Source organism: Coregonus clupeaformis, chromosome 7, assembly GCF_020615455.1.
Source record: "Coregonus clupeaformis isolate EN_2021a chromosome 7, ASM2061545v1, whole genome shotgun sequence".
Taxonomy (NCBI): domain Eukaryota; kingdom Metazoa; phylum Chordata; class Actinopteri; order Salmoniformes; family Salmonidae; genus Coregonus; species Coregonus clupeaformis.
In genome coordinates this window covers 69,354,804-69,382,264 of record NC_059198.1, presented here as the reverse complement: position 1 = coordinate 69,382,264, position 27,461 = coordinate 69,354,804, and the positions used below count along the sequence as shown (strand labels likewise).

At 45.5% G+C, this 27,461-nt stretch overlaps 1 protein-coding gene across 1 annotated transcript in view; it reads left to right on the top strand.

The window, feature by feature from the left end:
- The window catches only part of LOC121570013 (MAGUK p55 subfamily member 7-like), a 255,999-nt gene that overhangs the window by 108,823 nt on the left and 119,715 nt on the right, over positions 1-27,461 (top strand). Inside the window, exons 4-6 of the mRNA XM_041881459.1 lie at positions 3,607-3,725; positions 18,040-18,117; positions 27,077-27,157. Coding sequence (XP_041737393.1) covers positions 3,607-3,725; positions 18,040-18,117; positions 27,077-27,157 — 278 coding nt within the window. The remainder of the gene's footprint in view (positions 1-3,606; positions 3,726-18,039; positions 18,118-27,076; positions 27,158-27,461) is intronic.

Genomic DNA, 27,461 nt, shown 5'->3' with positions numbered 1-27,461 from the left:
AGCTCCAAGAGGGCTGTCGTGCCTTTTACTGAGGAGTGGCTTCCGTCTGGCCACTCTACCATAAAGGCCTGATTGGTGGAATACAGCAGAGATGATTGTCCTTCTGGAAGGTTCTCCCATCTCCACAGAGGAACTCTAGAACTCTGTCAGGGTGACCATCTGGCTCTTGGTCACCTCCCTGACCAAGGCCCTTCTCCCCCGATTGCTCAGTTTGGCCGGGCGGCCAGCTCTAGGAGGAGTCTTGGTGGTTCCAAACTTCTTCCATTTAAGAATGATGGAGGCCACTGTGTTCTTGGGGACCTTCAATGCTGCAGAAATGTTTTGGTACCCTTCCTCAGATCTGTGCCCCGACACAATCCTGTCTCAGAGCTCTATGGACAGTTACTTCGACCTCATGGCTTGGTTTTTGCTCTGACATGCACTGTCAATAATAATTAGTCATTTAGCAGACGCTCTTATCCAGAGCGACTTACAGGAGCAATTAGGGTTCAGTGCCTTGCTCAAGGGCACATCGACGGTTACTGGCACAACGCTCTTAACCACTAAGCTACCTGCCGCCCTAGTCAACTTTGGGACCTTTTATAGACAGTTGTGTGCCTTTCCAAATCATGTCCAATCAATTGAATTTACCACAGGTGGACTCCAATCAAGTTGTAGAAACATCTCAAGGATGATCAATGGAAACAGGATGCACCTGAGCTCAATTTCGAGTCACATAGCAAACGGTCTGAATACTTATGTAAATAAGGTTTTTATTTTTTTATATATTTGCAAAAATGTCTAAACACTTTTCACTTTGTCATTATGGGGTATTGTTTGTAGATTGCTAAGGATTTTATTTTATTTAATCAATTTTAGAATAAGGCTGTAACGTAACAAAATATGGAAAAAGTCAAAGGGTCTGAATACTTTCCGAAGGCACTATATATATATATCTCTCATTAATAGAACAGGCTTGGAACCTCTAACCCTGGCAATTTGACTGGTAAACTCATGGGTACACTCACAATGGCTGCCTGGTATTGTGATGCAATAATTTCCATGATACTGAAGAATGTTAATTCAAATGTACATTTTAGTCATTTAGCAGACGCTGTTATCCAGAGCGACTTACAGTTAGTGAGTGCATACATTATTTTATTTTTCATACTGGCCCTCCGTGGGAATTGAACCCACAACCCTGGCGTTGCAAACGCCATGCTCTACCAACTGAGCTACATCCCTGCCGGCCATTCCCTCCCCTACCCTGGACGACGCAGGGCCAATTATGCGCCGCCCCATGGGTCTCCCGGTCAGAGCCTGGTGTTAACTAATAGTTGTTAACTAATAGGGCTTATGCAATGGAATGTATTTTTTAAATGTCAGTTGAGTTGAAACAACAAATCACAGCACATATTTTACTTCCTGCTTTGCTCCTATTGGTACACTCGCAATGGCCGCCAGTCCACCCATTATGCCATCATTGACTTGAATGGGGATGCCCGTTCTATTCATTCCATTTCTATGGCAGCACATGCAGTCAGGAGGAGAGGAGAAAATGTTTGTCTGTTTTTTTGCTATTCTATCGGTTATTACAGTGACCGTGGTCATTTGACTGGCCAATTACCGTCATCCAAAAGGCCCTCGTCAAAAGTAGTGCACTAAAACTAGTGCACTAAATGGGGAATAGGGTGCCATTTGGGCCGCAGCCTTTCTGTTCCCTCAGAGGGTTGTTCCCCTGGTCTTAATCTGGTTCTCTAAATAGAATTTTATAAAATCCATTCTTCTAATCCAGTGAGTAAGCCAGTTGAGTCCCTGTGGGGTTGTCTGCTGCTATTTGATTGAGATGGTCTGTGGTTCAGATGGACACTGAGGAGCTATTAATTCAGCGCAAGGGCCAGACACTGACCTACTCACCAGGCACCATAGACCTAGACCAGACCCAATACACTACTTAGACCCAACAGAATACTGAGACCTCTCCAGAATACACTGAGTATACCAAACGTTAGGAACACCTTCCTAATATTGAGTTGCACCATCCCTGATTTTGCCCTCAGAACAGCCTGAATTCGTCGGGGCATGGACTACAAGGTGTCAAACGTTCCACAGAGATGCTGGCCCGTGTTGACTCCAATGCTTCCCACATATGTATCAAGTTGGCTGGATGTTATTTGGGTGGTGGACCATTCTTGATACACAAAGGCACTTTGCCATTCACAATCTGAATGGCACACATATACAATCCATGTCTCAATTGTCTTGAGGCTTAAAAATCCTTTAATCCTTAAGAGTCTATTGGCGCACCGGGGCATCAATCTAAGTAACATTTTTTAAAAATCCCCATCAAAATCAGTCAGTTTAAAGTAGAGATCTTTTTGCATGGGCTGCGTCTCAATCTGCCGCATCCGCCTTTGTGGACCTTCCGCATCTGCGGTGGAAGGTGGCTAAGCTACAGCGGTGTTTGTCAGACCATGAGACATCCCGAAAATCAGTCTTCTCACAAAAACATCTGTGAACTAATGTGGACTTGTCTGAAGGTAACCCATTCTGAAGGTCACCCATACAAACAAATGGAAGTATGGAGGTAGTTTGTGCCAACAAAAATAAGGTGTTCATTTTTTTTTTTTTTTTACTAAAATATTTCCTGAGCTTTCTTATCTCCTAGATATAGGACAGACACTTCAAAACCTTATTCCTTATAATTTATTTTTGGACTGTCTTTTTTGCTATTTATGAATGTGTTATTCAATGTGTTTCTATGGGCCTAGTAGTAAAGGCCAAACTTAAACGGCTTAGATTTTTAGAGGTTAATTAACATGTATCCTCCCCTTCGTCTACACTGATTTGAAGTGACATCAATAAGGGATCAAAGCTTTCACCTGGATTCACCTGGTCAGTCTATGTCATGGAAAGAGCAGGTGTTCTTAGTGTATAGTCCCAATACAACCACGCTCCACTTAGTCCTAGGACAGCAGGTCTTAGACTGGCCTTTCCATCCAGACCCAATACTACAGCACTTAGACCGACAATCACACTCACTAAAGCCTTTCCAGAACCAAAACAGCCAGTACTTAACCAGCATACTGAGGCCCTTCCAGACTAAAAAACTAGAACACTTATAATAAAGTTGAAACAATTCTTGAATTGGGATAAAAGCTAAAATTGTAGTTCAGTACAGACAGATTGATTTCTTTGTGGGATTTATTGCTTGTGTGTGACATTGACTGTGGAGTTCCTGGAACAACAGGAAGTGCTGAGACAGGCAGGAAGTGCCGAGCTGTGAGAGGAAGTGGCTTATTGCCTCCTGCCGACCTGTTCTGGTCTAGTCTGGTCCAGTGAAGAGCTCTCTGTAGGCAAGAGCAGCTCAACCCCATGGTTGCTTTAACCTGGGTTGGTGATACCTTCCCTAGAAGTCTCTAGAACTTATTTCCCCCCTCATCTCCCCCTTGAGAACTTTGAGGGTATTTAACTATTTGTGTGTGTGTGTGTGTGTGTTTGAGTGTGTCTGTCTGTCTTTCTGTCTCTGTGTGTGTGTTTTGTTTGTCTCTCTCACTGTGTGTGTGTGTATGATCTGATGACCGCTGACTGTTGTTTACTCCTCTTTCCCTCTCTTTGTGCCTCCAGGTCTGTATGAGCTGCTGTCTGCCCTGCCCTTCCAGCTTCAGCCCCATGTTGACAGCCCGGATGACAGCACCTTTCTACACGACATGTTCAGAGAGAGGAGCCTCCATTCGCTGGTCAAGGTAAACCTACTCTACCTCTTCCTATTTTCTGCTCCTCATCCTCTAAAGAAGGGAGTGTGTGCATGCTTCCGTGTGTATGTAAGGGTAGCGTTAGGATCATCAAGAGATCCATCCCTCCCTTTCTTTTTCTCTCTCTCCCCCCTCTCATTTTCTTTGTTCTACACTCTTAAAAAAAAAAGGTTTTATCTAGAACCAAAAAGGGTTCTTCGGCTGTCCCCATAGGAGAACCCTTTGAAGAACCCCTTTTGGTTCCAGGTAGAACCCTTTTGGTTCCAGGTAGAACCCTTTTTGGTTCCATGTAGAACCCTTTCCGCAGAGGGTTTTAAAAGAGTGCTACCTGGAACCAAAAAGGGTTCTCCTATGGGGACAACCCCAGAACCCTTTTGGAACCCTTTTTTCTAAGAGTTTACTCTTTCTTTGTCTTTTTGCCTCCCTCTCTCTCACCTATCATGTCTCTCTCCCTTTCTCTCACACACACTCCTCTTTCTTTCTCATTCAACCTCTTTTCCTCCTCTCTCTCAAGTCACCATCTCATTTCCACTCTCTATCTGAAGTGGTTCTCTGGGCCAGGCAAGGCGGCAGGGTTGTTAAAACAGATAGCTCCGGAGATGAGCACACTTGATATCTTTATTTCTCTGGCAAACAGTTCTAATGAGTGAACCACATGCCTTCAGTACAGCAGGCTGCAGTCTGTCTGGCCCCCTCTCCACTACCCTCGTCTAGTCTGCAGACTACAGCAACACCCCTCCTCTCTCTATTCTGTAATTCCTCCCTCTGTTCCTAGGGACAAAGCCCAGGGTTTACATGCAGTATCAGCCTCCACGACTAGTGCTCACTTTTCTTCTTTTCATCTTTAGTATTACATTTACAGGTGTGTAGTTTGGGATTTTGGCAATTAATTGTCTACTTCAGATGAACTCGTGGATACAATTTTTATGTCTCTGCGTCCAGTATGAAGTTAGAGGTAGTTTCACGAGCCAATGCTAGTGTTAGTACAAATACTGGAAGTGTTAGGTATCAGCTAGCATCCCTAACTATGCCTTTAATTAAGTTCTGATGGACTGTAAACAAAATGGTCAGTCAGTAGCAGACCGTTTTTGACCAAACTGTTTGGCTGCCATCTTTGTGTCATAGACAAGTGAAGGGAGGGGGAGGAATTTTTCCGCCCCTCACTATAGAAACCTTTTCTCTATTAGCACGTGTTTGTACAGTATCCTGGTTGTGCTGTGCCAATGCGAGCAGTGTTTTATGGGGTGCATCCCGAATGGCACCCTATTCCCTATATAGTGCACTACTTTATAGGGAATGATGTGCCACTTGGGATGCATTTATGGAATAGCTCAGATGCTTGGGACAAGACTGAGGAAACCAAACAGGGACATGTTATGCTTGGTTTGTTATGCATGGCTTTGGACTAAGGCATTTTCACCAGATAATGATGGGTAGGTCTGAATCAAAGTCCAGATTGTGTCAGCCCAAAGAAAAGCTAATGTGAAATGGCACAGATATAATTATGGTAAAGATTGTGGTCATATTTCCATAACATTTAGGCAGGCATGTGGGTGGACCTCACCTGGTCTTTGACCACACTGGATCATGGCTGATCAGGCTTATTCCCTATTATACATCTCTCCTGGGGAAGGAAACTCTGTCTGTCTGTGTGGGGAAACTGATATGTTCATGTTCCCTCACTGGTTCCCAGTCCTAAACCCTGAAAGAGCTCAAAGCCTGTGTCTATTCACAGTGACAGACCTCAGGCTGTTGAAGTTGTTGAAAAGTTTGAACTTTGCAGAGCCTTGGCTTTGCAGTACCTGCAGTTCCCCAGCAGGGGGAGTCTGTAAAGAGAAAGGAAAACCTCAACTACCTGTTGCCAGCTACTAAATCTCAATAGAACAAGTGCAGGTAGATGGGATATGTGTTTTGGGTTTCGGGAAATGCCAGTCTGATGTGTGCGTCTGAGAGACTGGTGGCTGGTGAGGAGCCAACAGAGCAGATCTTGGAAGTCATTCACTCCTCCTCCTCCTTCTCCTCCTTTCTTCCACCTCTCCCTCTTAAAAAACGTTTGAAATGTTCAGCAGAGGAGGGCCGACCAATTAACAAGCAATGTGATTGTCAAGGGCTGACAGTTAGGATTGGAAGCAGGGTGGGAGTGGGAGAGGGGCTCAGCGGCGGTTGCTTTTTAAATGTCCCGGTAATGAATTGGCACCAGCCACTTAGCGATGTGAATTCCACCACCACCATCAGGACAGAGGCCACCAACTTTCTGAGCCAACCTGTCACCGACTCCCTGCGACAGGCTGCCTGGCTCTCCCACTGGTTTGCGTCAGCTGCAATCTATAAATACCCACAAGATTTACAGCCTAATGTGGCCTGAGTTGCCGTCGCTACTGTAGCGTAATATATATATATATACCCCCATTAAAGAAGAATGATGTCCCGCCCTGGCCCGCCCAGCCATGAAGCAGGCCAATAAGTCAGGGTGACATGAAAGAGAGCACGCACATTTATCATCTTCCGCCAAGACAAGACCATTTATATCTTTAGTGTTCTTTGTTTCACTTTCTCCCTCTCTCTTTTCTCAAAGAAAGCTGAGTTGAATGAGCTTTTAGCGTGTCTTAGTAATGTAGGCTGAATGGAGGGGTGATTGTTCTAACCCTGCTTTAGACAGACAGGCTGGCCTGTTACTGTGTGTTTCCTTCTTCCCTGGTACACAAATGTCAGCCCGACAGACACTGCCAGACATAGAAATGGAGAGAGAGAGAGAAATCGGCAGCGTACAGTACAGTACAACCCTCTCCCCTTACAGGAGAGCCTGCCTGGCAGAAAGATGCCGCTGTTGCTCAGTGCTCAGGTGAACATGGCTATCGTCAGTGACACCATTACTTTAAACCCTACTACCCCATCACACTCACACACCTCTGCAGATCCAGAGTCCACCCGCCACTACACAGGGCTGTGAAATAGAGGTATTGGAAGAGGCTAATAGCAGAGAAAACATCCTAGTAATCTGAAGTTTAAACAGCTCAGGCTGTCCCTGCTCATATGGTAACCATCAGGTCTCACCTGGGTAATTGTGGAGCATCGATTGGCTGCATGCCTGGTTAGGACTAGATCCCAAGCAGAGGTAGAGGTAGAGGTAGAGGTAGAGGTAGAGGTAGAGGTAGAGGTAGAGGTAGAGGTAGAGGTAGAGGTAGAGGTAGAGGTAGAGGTAGAGGTAGAGGGAGTTCTAGACCCTAACCAGACTCCTGTCCTTTCTGTCTCTCCTCACCTGCCCTTCCAGACAGACAGTTGGGCCCATAGCGTGCGTCCCTGTTAATCAGATTATGTCATGGAGATCAAACAAATATTGTCTAATATAGTATTTCAGCCGAGGCCAAGTTCACAGTTTGCATCCCAAATGGCACCCTATTCCCATTATAGTGTAGTACTTTTGACCAGGACCCATAGCACACTATATATCAAATAGGGTGCCATTTGGGATGCATCCCGAGCTCCTGCACAGTGCACTACTTTGCAGACTTTTAATCGGCACGGCAACGGCCCCAGCTGCATGACAGAAAGTAGAGCCTGTGTGTGTAATAGCCCGGTGTGTGTTTCCGAGCTAAAACGACACAGACGTTATTCTTCCTTTCAAATTAAAGTGAGTTACTCAAGTGTGCTTTCTATAAATTCCTCCCTTTCTTACTGTTCCCTCGCCAAGTTCCTCGCTCCACAAAAAGCCACAGGAAATATAATACAACGTTCAATTTCCACCTGAATCAGGTGCGGGGTGGTCGGAGACCAACTTTCTGTCAGCAGGCCTTCAGCGTGAGCTCTGAGCAGCCTCGTTTGTGGTCGGTCAGTCAGTCAATCTGCATCCCAAGTGGCACCCTATTCCCTATATAGTGCACTACTTTTGACCAGGACCCATTGGGCTCTGGTCAAAAGTAGTGTACTATATAGGGAATAGGGTGCCATTTGGGACACATCCTCAGTCACTTCCCTTCCTGTTGTACTGTAGAGCTCTTGAAGTGGTCGTAGCTGTTTGCTCTTCAAATGCTGCAATGCTTTAATGACATCGAAAGGTGCTTTAGCGTTGGCTCGTTAGAGACTTACATTAGTTTTAGTTGAAGTCTCTGGTGGATTTTACTAGTTTGTGGTCATTGCATATATGGTCTCACTTGAACTGGAATGTAATGAGTCCATGGATTAGTCACTTAATATAATTTAGATGGTCAAACATATTCTTTGACTGCAGTCCTAGTCATAAAAACACAACCATGACATAGGCCTAGGCTACACACAAATTGGGCTACATAGAATGTTTCCAAGCAGCAACAGTCAGGAGAACATATGCGTAGGAAGACCAGAGCAAGGGCTCACCATCCATAGGCTGCCCTCTCTAATGCCCCCCTCTCCACCTCAGACTGTGTCTGATCCTGGACCTGTCTACGGACCTCACCCCATCCAGCCCTCCAGCACTACTGGTCGGCACGTAGCTTAGTGGTTAAGAGCGTTGTGCCAGTAACCGAAAGGTCGCTGGTTCTAATCCCCTAGCTGACTAGGTGAAAAATCTGTCTATGTGCCTTTGAGCAAGGCACTTAACCCTAATTGCTCCTGTAAGTTGCTCTGGATAAGAGCGTCTGCTAAATGACTAAAAATAAATAAAATAGATCCCAGGAAGGAAATTGTTTCAATCCTCCTGGCTTAGCTCCTAGCTTCAGAATGTACAGTATACCCTCTGAGCCATCTAAACCCTGTATGATACACACACACACACACACAGACTCCAATACCCCACACCCTGCACGGCCACACAGCAATAAAAAGCGGCTAATCGTCTCTCGGTCTGGGGCTCTAGGCTCGGCTCATAAGCCTACTCCACCTGAGAGATCGGCTCGTGCTGACTGCGGTTAGCACATCCCTGGGCCCGGTTGCCGCTGAGCCCCCCATTTATTATTTCGGGGGAACGGGACCTCCTCTTGGGAACCTGAGCAAACACCTAAGGGGTGCGGAGGGAACGTTAGCCTCTGTCTGCGTACCAAATGGCATCCTATTCCATACATAGTGCACTACGTTTGACCAGGGCCCCTTGCTCAAATGGCACCCTATTCCCTATATATTGCACCTGTTTTGGCCTGGGCCCATAGGGCAAATGGCACCCTTTTCCCTATGTAGTGCACTACATTTGACCAGGGCCCATAGGGATAAGTAGTGCGCTACATATGGAATAGGATGCATACTCTTTCCTCTGGGAAACAGGACCCATGTGTAACTGTCCTCTCACTTGCCTGCGTCAGTTGTCACTGTACAGTATGCACCCTATAGATCATGGCTGCCCATTTCCAGGCCTGGAGGGAGGTTTTGTTTCTACCTGGTAGTCAATTGCGTTCACCTGGTGTCCCAGATCTGAATTAGTCCCTGATTAGAAGGAGAGGATGACAACTAGACGTGTTTCGGCCCTCCAGGGCCAGATGTGGGCAGCCTTGCTATAGATTAATACTTGTTCACACATAAAAACATAAAGGCAATGTGCTTATTGTACATTGACAGACACTAGTAACTGTAGAAAACTAAAGTGGTTCAATTTACCATGTTGCTCTTTAGAGAGTATAGGCCTATACTTATTGACACTCTCCTGAGTGCATCGCAGTGCTAACTGTGCCACTAGAGATCCTGGTTCGAATCCAGGCTCTGTCGCAGCCGGCCGCGACCGGTAGACTCATGGGCGGCGCACAATTGGCCCAGCGTCGTCCAGGGTAGGGGAGGGAATGGCCGGCAGGGATGTAGCTCAGTTGATAGAGCATGGTGTTTGCAACGCCAGGGTTGTGGGTTCAATTCCCACGGGGGGCCAGTATAAAAAAATAAATATATATGTATTCACTAACTGTAAGTCGCTCTAGATAAGAGCGTCTGCTAAATGACTAAAATGTAAATGTTGACACAACTTTATTGTTATTTTTGGTTTAAAAAGCCCTATTGCATCTAAACTAAACCCCCTGCCCTCACAGCAACATTATACTGCGGAGCTTAGGCTGCCATCCAAACATTTTCATAACTGTTTAATGGACGAACCCAGCGTGACGTGTGAAAGAACATGCTCAATGTAGACAAACAAGCTGCTACGGACAGAGCCAAGAAGAGCCCGACAGACAGACGGTGGACAGGGACCAAAACAGAACAGGGTTGTGGGGTTGTGATAGGTACAGTAGGAAAACAAGTAGAGAAAGTAGACAAGCTCACCCCAGTCACAAACTACAGACTCATGGCCTATTGAGCATAGAATGTGTTGGAAACTCAAAGGCTTGAACCATGGCTGCTGGGTATTTGGAGATCGATAATGGGTTGATTTACCATTTACCTATAGCTTCAACTTCTTGTCTGTTAGATATGAGTTGGCAGTCCACTACTCCAGGTTTAGGACTACTGTGGTGAACTGTATTTACAGTTCATGAACCCAGGTCTGTGTAAAAACACCACGGTTATAACCTCTAACCTGGAACTAAAACACTGCTTCCTAGTTCCTACCACCTCCATAATGGGGATGTGTGTAGTTTATCCGCCATTTTGCCCTCAACATTCTCTAAGCGACTAATTTTGTTTACAACCAAATAGCCTCTATAAATCATTTGAATTAGCTTGTTTAATAAATGCCACGTGGAATAAATGGGTTAGGGTCAGGGTTTATTTTATGTATCATGAAATGGGATATTGGAAATAAAAAATGCAAATAGAAACCCTGCACTGTACTACAGGTGTTTGGCTCATTGGCTGTCTGTATTTCTTTAGGACCGCAGTTAGGTGTGTGTGTGTGTGTGTGTGTGTGTATTCGTATGCATGTGCATGAGTGTGTGCCCGCCCCTGGACCGCTCTAGTGTCTCCTTCAGCAGTGAATGCACTGTCTCTGTCTCCCCTTGCAGAATAAACAGGGCCTACTCTCTGGTCCTCTTACCCAGTAGCCGACACTTCCACTCTCACTCTCCTAGCCGCGTAGTGCTCCGTAAGGAAATCTATCCTCTAACTAACTTAATGATATGGCAGCCTGGACCACTGCCCACACACACACACACACTTCTCTCTCTCTCTCTCTCTCTCTCGTGTTCCTAGCGGATCCGGAGCTTAGGCGCCAATCCTGAATCAGACCTCCGTGCACCGGCCTGCCTCCTCAAGGCAAGGTGCTCCTTGTGCGTTTCAGCCACCTCCAGAGGAAGGTTGAGAGGTCAAATTTAGTAGGTCGACAGGTATCAGTAACGCTCAACACACTGATTTGGTGTTATCTCCTTGCCGAGGCACGGTGGAGGAGGCAGCAGCCTAACTACACTCCAATACAATACACCTCCACAACAGCAAGCCTCTTTTCCCTCAGCAGACTCAAGTGCTGTCTACATTACCATTTTATGACTGTTTTAAGGGTTACATTCTGAGTTGGCCAGTTCAGAGACTTTGTCAATTGGCCACAAGTGGTGCTCTTGAGCTAATTTGAAAGTCTTTGAACTAGTGCTCAGTGGCAGTGAGATGGTTTAGGATGGCCTTGTCATCTCCACGCTCTGTCTAAAGCTCCTAATCACAATGTCCAGGTCACCAAGCCAGACAAGACCATCTCCAGGGCTCTGCTGTAAGCCAACCCGGTGTGAGAGAAGAGGAGGACACAGCCAGGCAGCCAGCCTTCCTTCCTCTTCCTCTCTGGCTCTGTGAGACTAAGGGCTAACCAGGGTTCTTTGGTAAACACTGACTGACAGGCATTTTAGTCTCAAGCCTGCACGTCTATCTGTCTGTCTGTCTATCCAACCTCCTGGCCTGTTTCCCATGCTTGGTACAGTCCTCCTCACTGAGTCTCTTTCCCTTCATGTTGAGAGGGGTTGATGAGGTGTTCTGGAGTTTGTAGCTGTAGTGATCTGAGCCACCATTGGATTCTGGATACTGGATACAGCAGCGAAGGGATGGAGGGTTGGTGAAGAGGAGGGGTAGGTGGGTGAGTGGAGCGCTGGAGGGGTCATGCCGAGCGCCTCTGGCCAGACGACGTTAACCAGGAGCTCCAGACCTCCTCGCGGTCCCGCAAGTCGAAACACAATCCAGCCCACTCTCTTTCCGTCTCTCTCTCTCTCTCTCTCTCTCTCTCTCTCTCTCTCTCTCCCTTCCACCATATCTCCTTCCATCTTTCTTTCTCTCGCTCTCTCTCGTTGCTGCTGCTCTGCCAGACGGTTGTTATTGTCCCTTAGTGGTGCTGGTGTTTTTGGAGGATGTGCTCCCCTGTGGTCTGCCTCTCCTCTGTGCCCTCTTCAGTGTGTTGCTACTGGACTGCCACGCCATAGGGGTTCCCTGCCATTGAACCCAGGGTCACAGACAAAACTTTAAACCTGGTAACCATGACTATGACCCACAGCAGGGGTTGCCGTCCCAGACTAATTACTGAAGATGAGGAAGACTGATGTTGTGTTCTTAGGAGGGCTTAAATCCCTTCTGGAAATGTTCTCCTATTTCAAACATTAACATCACCTCCAATTCAGGGTTCCTGTTCCTATCCTTGTGTTTATGTTTAGTGTATTGCTGTGTGTATTTTAAGCCTGTGGGGTATTTATGGAACGGGACACAACCTGGCCTGGGGGCTCCACTGGGAGATCAGGACACACTGGTTCATTGTAGCCTGTTTTCTGAAGCGCCTCTCCCTGTAAAGGTACACATTCAGCCCCTCACTTCAGGGACCACCGCTCTGCTCTGAGCATCTAGGCAGCGTTTTGCGGGTGAGCGACTCCACCGCTCTTTTAAAAGAGAAAATTCTGTATTTGTCATCCTGCTCCGTCCGGTCGGTCCTCTGCTCGCTGCAGTCAGAATCCCTGCCTTTGATTCCTGCCTGTGGCTGTGCATTCTCCAGCCTCTAGCCTTTTGAATACATCCCAAATAGCCTATTCCCTATGTAGTGCACTACTTTTGACCAGAGCCCTATGGGCCATGGTCAAAAGTAGTGCACTAGCCTATATTGGGAGAAGGGTGCCATTTGGGAGGCATCCCTAGCCTCTAGTTCTACTCTGGGTTTAGCTGATCTGGCGTTGCTTGGCTGTTACACACTACCTCTCAGTGTTACAGACCTGAGGTTTTTCCACCGCCACGCACACACACACTCACTCACACACACACACACACACAAAGACTGTCTGCCTGCCAGGAGCACTAGCAGTGTGTCGCTGGGGGCCTGAAGAATGCAGCTATGATATGTAAAGCAGCTCGTAATTACTTTAAAATACGTGACGGCGCTGGCTCTGACCCAGGCCCGATCGGCAGGCGGACAGATGCTGCGCTCACGAACAGAGACGCCGTTTGGATGCGGCCCTGTAGTTGTAAATAAAAAGCATCGCCATCGGATCTCACATTCTTGTAGCAAAATTCCACAGTAACGAAGCAACAGACTGGGTCGGAGTGACTCGGGGTCGGTGGAACTAGCTAAGCAGATGTGATTTTCATTCTGGAATGCTGGAAGGCCAAAGACAGTCACATTCTCTCTCGCTCAGATTCACCTTGTTTTTCAGAGTGATAGATGGATGTGCAGCAAGACAGATAAAGTAACTAGAGCTTCTCCTGTGCCCTTTTATGGGTTGTGGGGTGAGAGTGTCAGAGGGAGATGACAGGAGGATCATGAACTCTGTAGCCTGAAGAGATTAGGCTACTATAGAACAGCAAAGAGAGAGTATTTAGCCATGTCCTCTGTCTGCAATGTGATTCATACCGGTTATCAGTATCCTTGAGATACTTGAGGTCCAAATTGTGATTGCTATCGCTACATAAGAGCACAGTTATATCATACCTCAGAATGTGTGTCAAACCTGTGTGATGTTGATCTTTAAATCTATGCCTTCAGATTTGTTCCCAGAATTCTTCGGGCTATCAAGCCTGTGTCTGCCATAGAGGCATCCCTGTCCCAAGCCTAAGTCTGAGTATGTGTCCCAAATGACACCCTATTCCCTATATAGTGCACTACTATTGACTAGAACCTGGTCAAAGGTAGTTCACTATATAGGGCAAGGATGGGCAACTTTGATGGGGCTGGGGGCCACAAAAAATCTGAACACATCATGTGGGGCTGCAGTTACTCATGGGTCTGTTGATTAGATGCCTTTTTCATTTATTAGGCAATTTTCTCTTGAACCATATGGTCTATCAACAAGCAACTCATGGACAATAAGGAAACCGATAGACCGTAAAATGAATACTATTCATGATATTCATTTTTCATTCAAGTACAAGTTACCAAAGTTACGATAGATTGCCATAGATTTTCTGTTAATTACCAAAAATTACTGAAGATTCCAGTAACTTTGGTAAACTACCGGTACCTATCCAACCTGATCTAGGCACTTCTCCTCATCATAGATTAGATCCTTTTCTCTATATGAAGAGTTATTCTAGTTTAGCTTTGTTGCAACCTAATTCCCTTCTATAAAAACCACCATAGTTGCTCTGCAATGCTCTGCAGGTAGCCTAGTGGTTAACCCTTGTGCTTTGCTGGAAAAAAATGACATCCATTATGTTACGGGTCAAATTGACCCGCACAGTTTAAACACACTCAAGACAGTCAAAGAATTAAGTAAAAACAGAAACAACTTTATTTTGTCTTATCAGACATTTCAGAAAGAAGAAATACAATACTTTTTATTTTTTTTAAACAATATTTAAGAACTATTTGTTAAACATATTTCCTTTCTCACAAACAAGATTTTTCAGTTTCCCCAAGTAGGTTTTTTCCCCCCTATTGGTCCATATTATCCCTTCAGTCTTTCTCTCTACATGTTGAACACAATGTGTGTGTGTGCTTTCTGCAGATGTATTTATTGCATTCTACACAAGTGGTGCTTGTTTTACTGTCTTGTCGAGGGGGCAGAGCTGGCATCTTTTCCGTTTCTTGCCACTGCCTGTATCCACTGGATCCATTTCTGGTTGATTGGAGGCATGTGTTGATGGTCCAGCTTGAATTTTCTGGACGGCAGATGCAGCTGCTGTCGACCGAGGAGGCCGGACTCTCCTCTGGATCTTGGGAGTGATGAGAGCTTTGCCGAGCTCCTCTAGGAAAAGCCGGCGTCGGTACAATTTGCCACCATTCCATTGCTGGTTGATTTCAGTCCACAGGACATAGGCATTGTAAGCAGACACATCCACAATGTTGTAGAAAATCACCAAAGGCCAGCGGGCAGTCATGCGCTGACAACTATATGTTGCTGTGACTTTATCCAAATTGTCAACTCCTCCTTTGGTGGAATTGTAGTCCAGTATTATTTGTGGCTTGATGTCCTCTCTTGCACTCAGCGATGCATCTTTGTGCATTGTGCTCATTACAAGAACATTCTTGTTCTTCTTTGGGCAGTATGAAACAACAGTTGCATTTTCAGAGAAAGCAAATTTAGAGGAATGCACAGTTCTGCCCTGCATTTTCAGAAGCTCACTGGGAAGTTCAGGTTTGTTTTTTCTGATTGTTCCAACCATGGTCAGCTTTCTCTTCTGTAGTTCAACACCAAGGCGGTAGGATGTGAAGAAGTTGTCACACGTGATGTTATGACCTTGCAGCCCTTCACTCATGTCCAGCACCACCCGCATCCCCTGGTTTTCTCAGGCACTCCGCCGGGTGGCTTCCCAGTGTAAACTTGCATATTCCATGCATAGCTTGATGTGGCATCACATGCTGCCCATATTTTGATGCCATATTTTGCAGGCTTGTTTGGCATATACTGTCTGAAGGGACAACGTCCTCTGAATGGAACAAGGCGTTCATCAACTGTAACATGAGGACTGGGATTGTACAGTAACGGTAGAATTTCCACCCATTTATCCCATACATCTCTGATTGCAGCTAGTTTGTCTCTTTCACGTCGACCCGGTCTGGTATCACGGTTATCAAAGCGAATCACCCGAGAAATTATGTGGAATTCTTGTAGAGACATTGTTGCCCGAAATATTGGCCTTCCATTCTCTTCATTCCACAGGCTGGCCGTTGCTTCTCCGTTTGACCGGTAGACTCCAGCTAATATGAGCAATCCAATGTATGCATGCAAGTCAATCCGATCCAGTGGCTTCCAGTTCTCTTGAAACACACGGCTCCCCTCCAAGTTGGTCATGTCCAGAACAATCTTCTCTATTGCTTGGGGTAAAAAAGAGCTCAAAAGCTGATTGTATGTCATGGACTCGAGTGACAGCAAATCGTGTAGGTCCTGGAACCATTTTTATTACATTGGAAGCTGAGAGTCTACCTTGACCTCGTTGTGGTGACGGTGACCATTCAATATGACCATCTTTAGACTTCCATGTCTTCTCTTCTCTTGATGATGCTTGTTGCATGCTCTGTCTCTCATCTGATGTAGGGGATGGTACGGCAGACTCCTCCTCTGAATCCTCTTCAATGAAGACAAAATCTGGATCATCAACAGCATTGTCCTCTATCTCTGAAATATCCTCTGTCTCTGAAACCTCTTCTTCTTTTTCACTGTCACAGTCCAGAATTTGTGATAAGACTTCATTGATTGAAAATCTTTTGGAGCTCATTTTTGAGTGTCTGTGTCAGGGACCTGCTGCTCTCACACTGAGGAGAAGCTTGGGAAAGCCCTTTTTAACCCAAACACAATTCTAAAAGTGCAACCAGGACCAGTCAAAACAAAATACATCAAAGACACTTTTTTGTTTTGCACCTGTGCAAATATATATACACATGAAAGCCTCCGGGTCAAAATGACCCACAACATCATGTTTGTATACAAAATGTACACAGACATTCCACAACACATCAGTGTGTCCACATTTTGCAGTTAGGTTCATGACCCTAAATGAGGAAAAGTCATGTAATTTCATGGCGAAAAAGAGTGGTTAACTAGTATTTTAGACAACGCAAAAGTGGAAACGGGTCAAATTGACCCACAACATAACAGGAGGGCTAAGAGTGTTGGGCCAAAACCGAAAGGTCGCTGGTTCGAATCCCGGAGCCGACAAGGTGAAAAATGTGTCTGTGCCCTTGAGCAAGGCACTTAACCCTAATTGCTCCTGTAAGTTGCTCTGGATAAAATGACAAACAAGATTATGTTTTGTTCAAATCCCCTAAATGTATTACCCTGGTCGGTGACAGAAATGAAAAAAGCTAGGGAGGGAGAGAGAGAAACAGATGTTTTAATAACACAGCAACTGTAGTTGTTAACAACGTGTCAGAAAACAAACTCTCTCATCCTCATCTCCTTCTCCTCCTCCTAGTGAGTGATTCTCTGGTTGTGGTTTGTCACTGCTCCATGTCTGCAGAGAGAGAGAAGGAGGGAAGCAAGCGAGAGGGAGAGAAAGAACAAGAGAGGGAGAGGGAGAGAGAGAGAGACCGTGTGAGTGCCGTGCTGCGTAGGCCCATCAGGCTTCATGATCTCCAAGCCAGGTTTCTTCTGCCACTGTCACCCAAGCCAGAGGGCTTACTCCCCCAGCCTCGTCGTGCTGGAATGTCGGTTGGCTGCAGGGACATCCATGAATAATCCAGGATCCATGGCCTGGGCCCAGCTGTCACTTGGCCCAGCTCCACACCCCCATCCTGGGATAGAGGGATGGAGCGAGAGGCAGTAGGGGAGTGGTTGTCCCTCTCCAATAGTTGATTGGCTCTGACAACATCCTTTGTTGTCGTCGCATTCTTCGACAGCAGCTCATACATCACACATGACAGCTGGGTTGATGTCACTGACATATCTGATCAAATCAGCCTCTCTCTCCCTCTGTCCCTACTCTCTCTATCTCGCTCTCTCTTTCTCCCTCTCTCTCTATTGCTCCACCCTCTCTCTCTCTCTCTCTCTCTCTCTCTCTCTCTCTCTCCCTCTATCCCCCTTTCGTTCATCTTCAGCTCTGTCTCGCTGTGATGATAGCAGAGAGAGGTGTGTGTGTGTCTGTGTAAAGTGTTAACAGTTTATTTTCCTGTCCTAGGACTAATGCTGGGTTCTGATGTTGCAGTACTGATATTGATAATGAAGTATTTTGTGAAGCTGTTGAAATGTTTAGTAATCCGTAACCACTAGAGCATATCCAGTGGGTGGACAAGAAGGGGATTTATTGTACAGTTGGAGAATGAACTGAACAGCACCAAAGCAGTCTGTTGTGCTCCGGTAGCCCTCTGAGAGTGTGTTTCTAGTGTGTGCGTGTGTGTGAGTGAGTGTGTGCCTTCCTGCGTGTGTGTGTGTGCAGACACCAGCTACCTCAACTGGGACCCTAGCCTGCCCTCTGCCCTGTGTGTGTTTGCTTAGCCCAGCCTACCCGCGGACCCTCCAACCCCTCTCTCACCACAACAATCTCTCTTTTCTTTCTCTCAATCTTTCCTTTGTTTCTGTCTCTCCTTCAGATCCACGAGAGGCTGCAGCACTATGAGGATCGTAGTCCTGCCCCCGTCCTGGTCAGCGCAGGGTCCCTAGCCACTGACGTAAGTAGCTAACTACTCCTTGCCCCTGTTTACACACATGCACACCCTACCCCTGCTCCCCCGCTGAGTTGCCTGCTGGGAATCAGATCTGGTTTCACTGTTGTTCTTTCTCCTCCCCACGACCTCTGACCTCGCTCCATGTAGCTACCAGGCTCTTCTCATTCTCAGAACCAAATGACTCGCCTGTTCCAATAACACTGCACCCTTAGATCCTACTCCCCCCTCAACCCCCTCCTCCCCATTCCCTCCTTTCTATCCCTCTCCCTCCCATACGTCTAGCCGCTACGGAATAGAAAATCCAGCTCCCATGGCCCCAGGGAGAGAGTGATCATTGTCAGAGGGCAAAAGGAAGGAGGGAGAGAGTGAGTGAGAGATGGCAGAAATTCAAAGGAAGGTTAAAAGATGGATGGGAACGTCAGGGCGGAGGACAGGAGGAGACAAAATGACAGATGAAAGAGGAGAAATGAGTTGTGGAGCATAAATAAAGGAAAGAAGAGAGCGAGAGGAGACATCACACCATCATCACCTGTGGCACGCGGCCCCTTGATTTATTAACCTGTCGTCCTGTCCCCAAAACGCCACCGCTGGCTCCACTGTGTGTGTGTGCGTGCGAAGACAGAGTACCAACATGGCTACCAGTGATGGGTTTTTTCCTTTCATCGTCTGTATGGCCGTTAGTACCTCTGCTCCGATCATCACGATGCTGAAAACCTTCTCTTTAACTACACACACACATCTGTATAAACCACTGATCCAGTCTGGCTTAGTACTGTAAGTGGAGGAGGAGGGAAAGCGATGGTTTAATGGTGTGTGGTTTTGTTTTAAACCCCCTGCTCTGTTTATTGTAATCAAAGTGCTGTGGAGTATTCCTCTCCTTCTAAAGAGCACACAGCCATACATCATCATAATTAGGCCTGAGGAGAGAGGAAAGTAGAGTGGGAGAAAGAGAGCGGGAGAGAGAGGGGGAGAAACGGGGAGAAACAGGGAGAGAAACGGGAAGAGGGAAATTGTTGGAGAGCGCTGTTGGGGGAAAAATATTATAACATCAATGTACACAAACAACAAGTGTGCGGTTAAAATTGGCAAAAAAAACAAACTTTTTTACTCATGGCAGCAGGGTGAGACAAGGATGCAGCTTGAGCCCCACCCTCTTCAACATATATACAGTGCATTCGGAAAGTATTCAGACCCCTTCCCTTTTTCCACATTTTGTTACGTTACAGCCATATTTTAAAATGGACTAAATACATTTTTTCCCTCATCAATCTACACACAATATCCCATAATGACAAAGCGAAAGCAGGTTTTAGAAATTGTTGCAAATGTATTACAATGTTTTTAGTTTGTATACCTTATTTACATAAGTATTCAGACCCTTTGCTATGCGACTCCAAATTTAGCTCAGGTGCATCCTGTTTCCATTGATCATTCTTGAGATGTTTCTACAACTTGATTGGAGTCCACCTGTGGTAAATTCAATTGATTAGACATGATTTGGAAAGGCACATATAAGGTCCCACAGTTGACAGTGCATGTCAGAGCAAAAACCAAGCCATGAGGTCGAAGGAATTGTCCGTAGAGCTCCGAGACAGGATTGTGTTGAGGCACAGATCTGGGGAAGGGTACCAAAAAATGTTGGCAGCATTGAAGGTCCCCAAGAACACAGTGGCCTCCATCATTCTTAAATGGAAGAAGTTTGGAACCACCAAGACTTTTCCTAGAGCTGGCCACCCGGCCAAACTGAACAATCACGGGAGAAGGGCCTTGGTCAGGGAGGTGACCAAGAACCCGATAGTCACTCTGACCGAGCTCCAGAGTTCCTCTGTGGAGATGGGAGAACCTTCCAGAAGGACAACCATCTTTGCAGCACTCCACCAATCAGGCCTTTATGGTAGAGTGGCCAGACGGAAGCCACTCCTCAGTAAAAGGCACATGGCAGCCTGCTTGCAGTTTGCCAAAAGGCACCTTAAGGACTCTCAGACCATGAGAAACAATATTCTCTGGTCTGATGAAACCAAGATTGAATTTGACCTGAATGCCAAGTGTCACGTCTTGAGGAAACCTGGCACCATCCCTACGGTAAAGCATGGTGGTGGCAGTATCATGCTGTGGGGATGTTTTTCAGCGGCAGGGACTGGGAGACAAGTCAGGATCGAGGGAAAGATGAACGGAGCAAAGTACAGAGAGATCATTGATGAAAACCTGCTTCAGAGCCAAGACAACGCAGGAGTGGCTTCGGGACAAGTCTCTGAATGTCCTTGAGTGGCCCAGCCAGAGCCCGGACTTGAACCCGATCGAACATCTCTGGAGAGACCTGAAAATAGCTGTGCCGCAATGCTCCCCATCCAACCTGACAGAGCTTGAGAGGATCTGCAGAGAAGAATGGCAGAAACTGACCACATACAGGTGTTCCAAGCTTGTAGCGTCATACCCAAGAAGACTCAAGGCTGTAATCGCTGCCAAAGGTGCGTCAACAAAGTACTGAGTAAAGGGTCTGAATAGTTATGTAAATGTCATATTTTTTTTAATATACATTTACAAACACTTATAAATACCTGTTTTTGCTTTGTCATTATGGGGTATTGTGTGTAGATTGATGAGGGATTAAATTTTTTGTAATCCATTTTAGAATAATGCTGTAACGTTACAAAATTTGTAAAAAGTCAAGGGGTCTGAATACTTTCCAAATGCACTGTATATCAATGAATGGCGAGGGCACTAGAATAGTCTGCAGCACCTGACCTCACCCTACTAGACTCTGAAGTCAAATGTCTACAATTTGTGGATGATCTTGTGCTTCTGTCCCTAAACAAGAAGGGCCTACAGCAGCACCTAGATCTGCTGCGCAGTTTCTGTCAGACCTGGAATCTCATTAAGACAAAAATAAAGGTGTTCCAAAAATGGTCCAGTTGCCAGGACTACAAATACAAATTCCATCTGGACACAGTTGCTTTAGATCACACAACGAACTATACCAACCTCGGTCTTAACATCAGCATCACAGGTAACTTCCACAAAGCTGTTGAACAATCTGAGAGACAAGCAAGAAGGGACCTTCTTGGACGGCAGTGTTTCCCAAACTCAGTCCTGGGGCCCAGCCTGGGTGCACATTTAGGTTTTTACCCTAGCACTACACAGCTGATTCAAATAACCAACTCATCATCAAGCTTTGATTATTTGAATCAGCTGTGTAGTGCTAGGGCAAAAACCAAAACGTGCACCCATGTTTGGGAAACCCTGAACTAGGCCATCAAAAGGAACATAAAATTCGACATCCCAATTAGGATCTGGCAAAAAATACTGGAAACAATTATAGAACCCATTGCCCTCTATGGTTGTGAGGTCTGGGGTCTAGGGCTGTTACGGTGACCGTATTACCAACCCACTGACGGTCACGAGTTATGAGTGTATTAACTAGGCTTCTCCAAGCTCTGATGCTGCTGATGGTCATTAGTAACCTACCAAACTTGCTAACTGCCTGGTACTCAGCACTCTATTGTCCCTCTAATCACTCTGACATCAATGCAAATGTAATCGAAAATCAAATCAAACCCTGCTTGAGAGCCCATGAGCTCATGTTGAGCAACATTTCTATATGCTATGCAATTGCGTGAGAAAACAGAGTCTTGACGGCCTCTATTAAAAAGAGGATGATCCCATCAGCTTTCTATAGGCTTACTATATTTATTTCTCAACTTTCCTAATATTAAGCACATTGCTTCGCTTTACAACAGGAATATAGCCTACCTGGCTGGCACGAAATTGAACCTCGGGAAAAGCATCCTCCATTCGCTATTTAAGTGCATAGATGACGTGTAATGGTCTATTGTAAATCAAAACTATTTTCACACATATATTATGTATTATATGTAAAGACAAGATTCAAATAAGAATAGTCTGATGGGTGACAATATTAGCCTATCACCTGTGAATGATACAGTATATTATCACTTGTGAATGATGCCCAGCTTGTGTGCAACAAAGTCAAGAAACATCGCATGCCTTTTTTTGGCGACTTTTTCAAATCATAGTCCCACACCTAGCCTAGTCCATAGGCCTATATGTTTTGATAAGGTTTGTATCACTAGTAAAGTGCCCCCCCCCAAAAAAAAAAAAATGAAGCACATTCAGTTGCTTTACAACCGGTGTAGAACTTAACTGGCATGTGAGTTTCAAGTTTGGGGAAGATAATTTTCAACATAAAAATGCACCTTTATAATATAATGAAGCATTACATGCATAATCACATTTGCGGTGACTTTTGAGAAGGTTTTTTTCCCGCTAATTGATTGCATTTTGGAACATTCACATTTATAGCCTACTGCTGTGTGCACATTGCTGCGCTTATAATGTGAAGAAATAGCATAATAGTTTATCAACATTTTAAGCTAAACGTTCTGATCTGTTGTATCAGCCTCATTGCTTTTAAAAGGTTTTTTAATGCGAGTGGTTGTATTAATTTGGGATCTATCACATCCCACAACTGTCACAGACTATGTTTGGAATATTCATTTCTCGCACACAAGGACAAGTTGACCAATAGAATAGGACAACTTTTGTACTATGGGGGATAGTAGATTGACATAGGCTAGTGCTTTTGCTGTTTGTTACGCCTACTCATCTTGTTGGCTGACGAAAAGTAAATGTGGACAGTTCTAACATTTTCAATATGCGCCTCGGAATTCGATAAGAAGGACACGGGTAGTTGCGTCCCCAATGTGCCTGTCTTCACTTGTAGCCTACTTCGGAGCTGAGATGCCTGTGAGAAGGACCTGATCAAGTGACGGGCTTTGGCTAATAAGAATTGAGAGATCTGAGAGAGCCATGTGAGTCAGAGGTGCTTCGGAGCACGGCGATTGGCAGCTATGAAATAACACATATGGACTCTCCTCTGAACAGTTGATGTTGAGATGTGTCTGTTACTTGAACTCTGTGAAGCATTTATTTGTCCTGCAATTTCTGAGGCTGGTAACTCTAATGAACTTATCCTCTGCAGCAGAGGTAACTGGGTCTTCCATTCCTGTGGCGGTCCTCATGAGAGCCAGTTTCATCATAGTGCTTGATGACTTCACTTGAAGAAACTTTCAAAGTTCTTGAAATGTTCCGTATTGACTGACCTTCATGTCTTAAAGTAATGATGGACTGTCGTTTCTCTTTGTTTAATTGAGCTATTCTTGCCATAATATGGACTTGGTCTTTTACCAAATAGGGCTATCTTCTGTATACCCCCCTACCTTGTCACAAAACAACTGATTGGCTCAAACACATTAAGAAGGAAAGAAGTTCCACAAATTAACTTTTAATTGACTACCTCATGAAGCTGGTTGAGAGAATGCCAAGAGTGTGCAAAGCTGTCATCAAGGCAAAGGGTGGCTATTTGAAGAATCTCAAATAGAAAATATATTTTGATTCGTTTAACACTTTTTTGGTTACTACATGATTCCATATATGTTATTTCATAGTTTTGATGTCTTCACTATTATTCTACAATGTAGAAAATAGGAAAAATAAAGAAACTCTTGAATGAGTAGGTGTTCTAATACTTTTGACCGGTAGTGTATATTAGGTGAAATACCACTGTGTGCCATCACAGAAGCAAGATGTATGACCTGTTGCTATACGAAAAGGGCAACCAGTGGACCACAAACACCATTTTAAACACAACCTAAATTCATATTTATTTGTTTTTATTTTTTCCTCTCTTACTTCAACTATTTTGCACATTGTTTCAACACTGTACATAGCCAAAAATATAACATTTGAAATGTCTCTATTCTTTTGAAACTCTTGTGAGTGTGATGTATACTGTTCATTTCTGATAGTTTTTTGTTTATTGTTTATTACACTTGCTTTGGCAATGTAAACATATGTTTCCCATGCCAATAAAGCCCCTTTGAATTGAATTTAATTAAGAGAGAGAGAGAGTGCAGGACAACTTTGTTTCTCTTTCCATCTCCCTCTCTCCCTCCCTCCCTAGGTCGTGGCAAGCGTCCATCTCAGTATTTCTTTAAGGGACCCAACTATCAGCCCCCCGTCCATTTTTCAAATTACAGCTTTTTAAATGTACGCTTCCTCGTAAATGCTCTGAGAAACCTCACACAGGGATTATCAGATATCATGATAAAACCCAGAGATGGTTTATCAAAGTGTCTCGGAGTGCCAGAGCAGACGACGTCGGTGCTACCACTGAAACGATTCTGAGCACGTGTGTGTTTTTAAGGAGTATCCTTTTTCAACCGCGTCGTTGCTCGGAGCTCGAAATGAAACCTAATGAAGTTGTTGTGTAGACTGTATCGTATTGACCTGCTAGAGTAGAGGAGCTCCTGGTGAATTTCATTTTGGGGTTGAATTTCGGTAATGGAGGTTTAATTTATTGCCTAACATAAAATACTCTTCAACCCCTGTTTGCCCTGTTGTACTGTCTAGAGCAGTCTCAGCAGGTGACGGCTGCAGCCACAGACCCACAAGTCCAGACCTCTAGTGTGTGTGTGTGTGTGTGTGTGTGTTAGCAGTCTCAGCAGGTGACGACTGCAGCCATAGACTCACCAGACCTTTTTCTGCTGCTGCTATAGGACAGACCGCATGAAACATGATCATTACCTGGCTGGCTTAATGAAATAATATTACAAACACATGCGTGCAACCACATGCATGCATACTCACACATAAAAGACACATAAACTCACAAGCACACATGTTGTACAAGTAAGGCCACAGCTCCCAGCTACTATCTCACTCTTCCCATCCTCTCCTGTCTGAGATGAGAGGCTGTCATTCCCCAGACTGGCCACCGGGTGGGCCCAGAGAGTCTCTCTCTCTCTCTCTCTCTCTCTCTCTCTCTCTCTCTCTCTCTCTCTCTCTCTCTCTCTCTCTCTCTACAGCTCATAGACAGCCGCTGACTGCCACTCCACAGTCACAGTGCTATATATGTACAAGTGATGAACATCAAATGTCAGGTGGCTTCTGTGTCTCACCTTAATTATTTTTTTAGTCATTTAGCAGACGCTCTTATCCAGAGCGACTTACAGTTAGTGAGTGCATACATTTTTCATACTTAAAGTGTTTAAGACACAGAGGTGAACGCATACTGACAAATATTGTCAGTGTATGACATTTTGAAACTGTCATTAGGGTGGACAAACCTGACCCATTTGAAGCTGTAGTATACCAGCATTGCATTAATGTCTTACATTTCATAATCTCATCCAGCACCAAGCCCTTTCTGATGGCGCTGTCCAAGAGACGTATCATGTCCAAGAGACAGAACCATGCATTTACACAAGTAACATTTTCTCCTAACCAGATAATGTTGTGGAAACATCTGGTGTCAAATTAAATCATGAAAAGACAAGCTTTAATTGAACAAGATTTGTGCGTCGGTTACAGCCAGACGCTGGTTTTTATTTGTGTTTCAAATAACGTAATCGGTTCTCAGGGCCGCGGGAACTGTTAACTCAGTGCTCCACATCAGGCCTGTCTAAATACACACCAGTGTGGGCCGGCTGGCCATGGAGTTACAAATGAAGTACGCTCAGCCACAATCCACAAAGTAGCCTATCATGTTTTTTTCTTCCTCTCACACAGACAGATGAAGAGAGAGAGAATGGAAAGTGTGATTCTAGAGTAGACGCATGAAGGTAGTGTATAGTATGTTGTCAAACATGCCTCATCTTTCATCCCTAGTGAGTTATGAGCTAAACCTTTTAATAAAACAATAAAAGGGCCTGGAAATGTACGGTTGGTTTTTTCTCTCTCTCTCTCTCTCTCTCTCTCTCTCTCTCTCTCTCTCTGTGACATTGAACTGGGTCTACTGGGCTATCTGTTAACCCCCTGGCAGCTCTCTGTCCCTGGGGGGGCGGGCAAGTGGAGAACCCCCTCCATGACACGCGTCTCTGTCACAGAGGAGGTGCGAAGGCCCCCACGGATCCCCCAGGCCCCCCATCTTTCCTTCACCCCTGCTGCCCTTCTACCTCACCCTGGACGTCATTAGTCAAACAACCTCCCCTCTTTTCCTATAGTTCAAGAGTTGTTGCTGTCGGTGTCATCATCACACAATAGTTTGTGTGTGTGTCTGTCTGTGAAGGGGGGCTTGAGACCCCCATTACTGTGAATTCAGAAGCGCACACACACACATCCAGTCAACTTACAGGTGGGGGAGGGTGTGTCTGAGTTTTTGTCCTCTTTTCTTTCCCTCGTCCTCTCACACACACCTCATCTCGCCCCTCCTCCCCTCGTCCTCTCACACACACCTCCTCTCGCCCCTCCTCCCCTCGTCCTCTCACACACACCTCCTCTCGCCCCTCCTCCCTCGTCCTCTCACACACACATCCTCTCACCCCTGCCAATGGGAGGATTCTCAGAGCTCTTGTGATTTTTCACCGGTGCTCGTTGAACAGACGCAGTTTAGGTGGTTATTCTCCTAATTCCCGTTCACTAACAAGCAGCCCTTTGTCTGGGCGCTCCCCCCCCAGACAACCAGACAACCACGGGCCTAGTCCAGGCAGCAGCCCACCAAGGGCCTGTTAGAAGGGCCTCAGTCTAGGTCTGTGCCTGGGCCCCTGGCTATGGCTCTTGTGCTGGAGTAGAGATTATTAAGGTGCTGCCTGGTGGCCCTCAGCATAAATTGGACAGATTATCTCTAGAACATGGCTGGGGCCTGTTTTTGTTTGTGTGTATGTGTGTTAACCTGGCCCTGTTAGTCAGCTGTATGAATGTCTGAGTTGACTATATTAATGCTAACACACTCTCCTTCTTTCTCTCTCCTCTCTCTTTCTTTCTCTCGCTCTCCCTCTCTCCCTCTCTCTTTCAATTGGATTATCTCTCTCTCTTTCTCCCTCCCCCTTTCTCAAATAAATGTCTCTCTCCCTCTCTCTCTCTATTTCTCTCTCTATCTCCCTCTTTCTCCCTCTCTCAATGAAATGTCTCTCTCTCTCCCTCTCTCTCTCGCTCTCTCTCTCAGCTGTCTGAGGAACTGCAGGGTAAAGGTGCCAGTGGAGAAATCAGAGAGCTGCTAAAACTACTGGCTAAACCCCACGTCAAGGTAACACACACACACACACACACACACACACACACACACACACACACACACACACACACACACACACACCAACTCTTTCCGTCTCTCTCGCTGTCTCTCTCGCTGTCTCTCTCTCTCTCTCTCTCTCTCTCTCACTTATCAGCTTAACAGAGAACATTCCCACTCACTATTTTCCTCCTTCCCTTACACACTCCATATTTATTCCATCTTTCTACATTGTACTCAGTCAATCTCGTATTAGTGCATTGTTTCATTATTCCATCTCCCGCCCTCCAACAATGACATAATCTCCTAGTTTTACTGT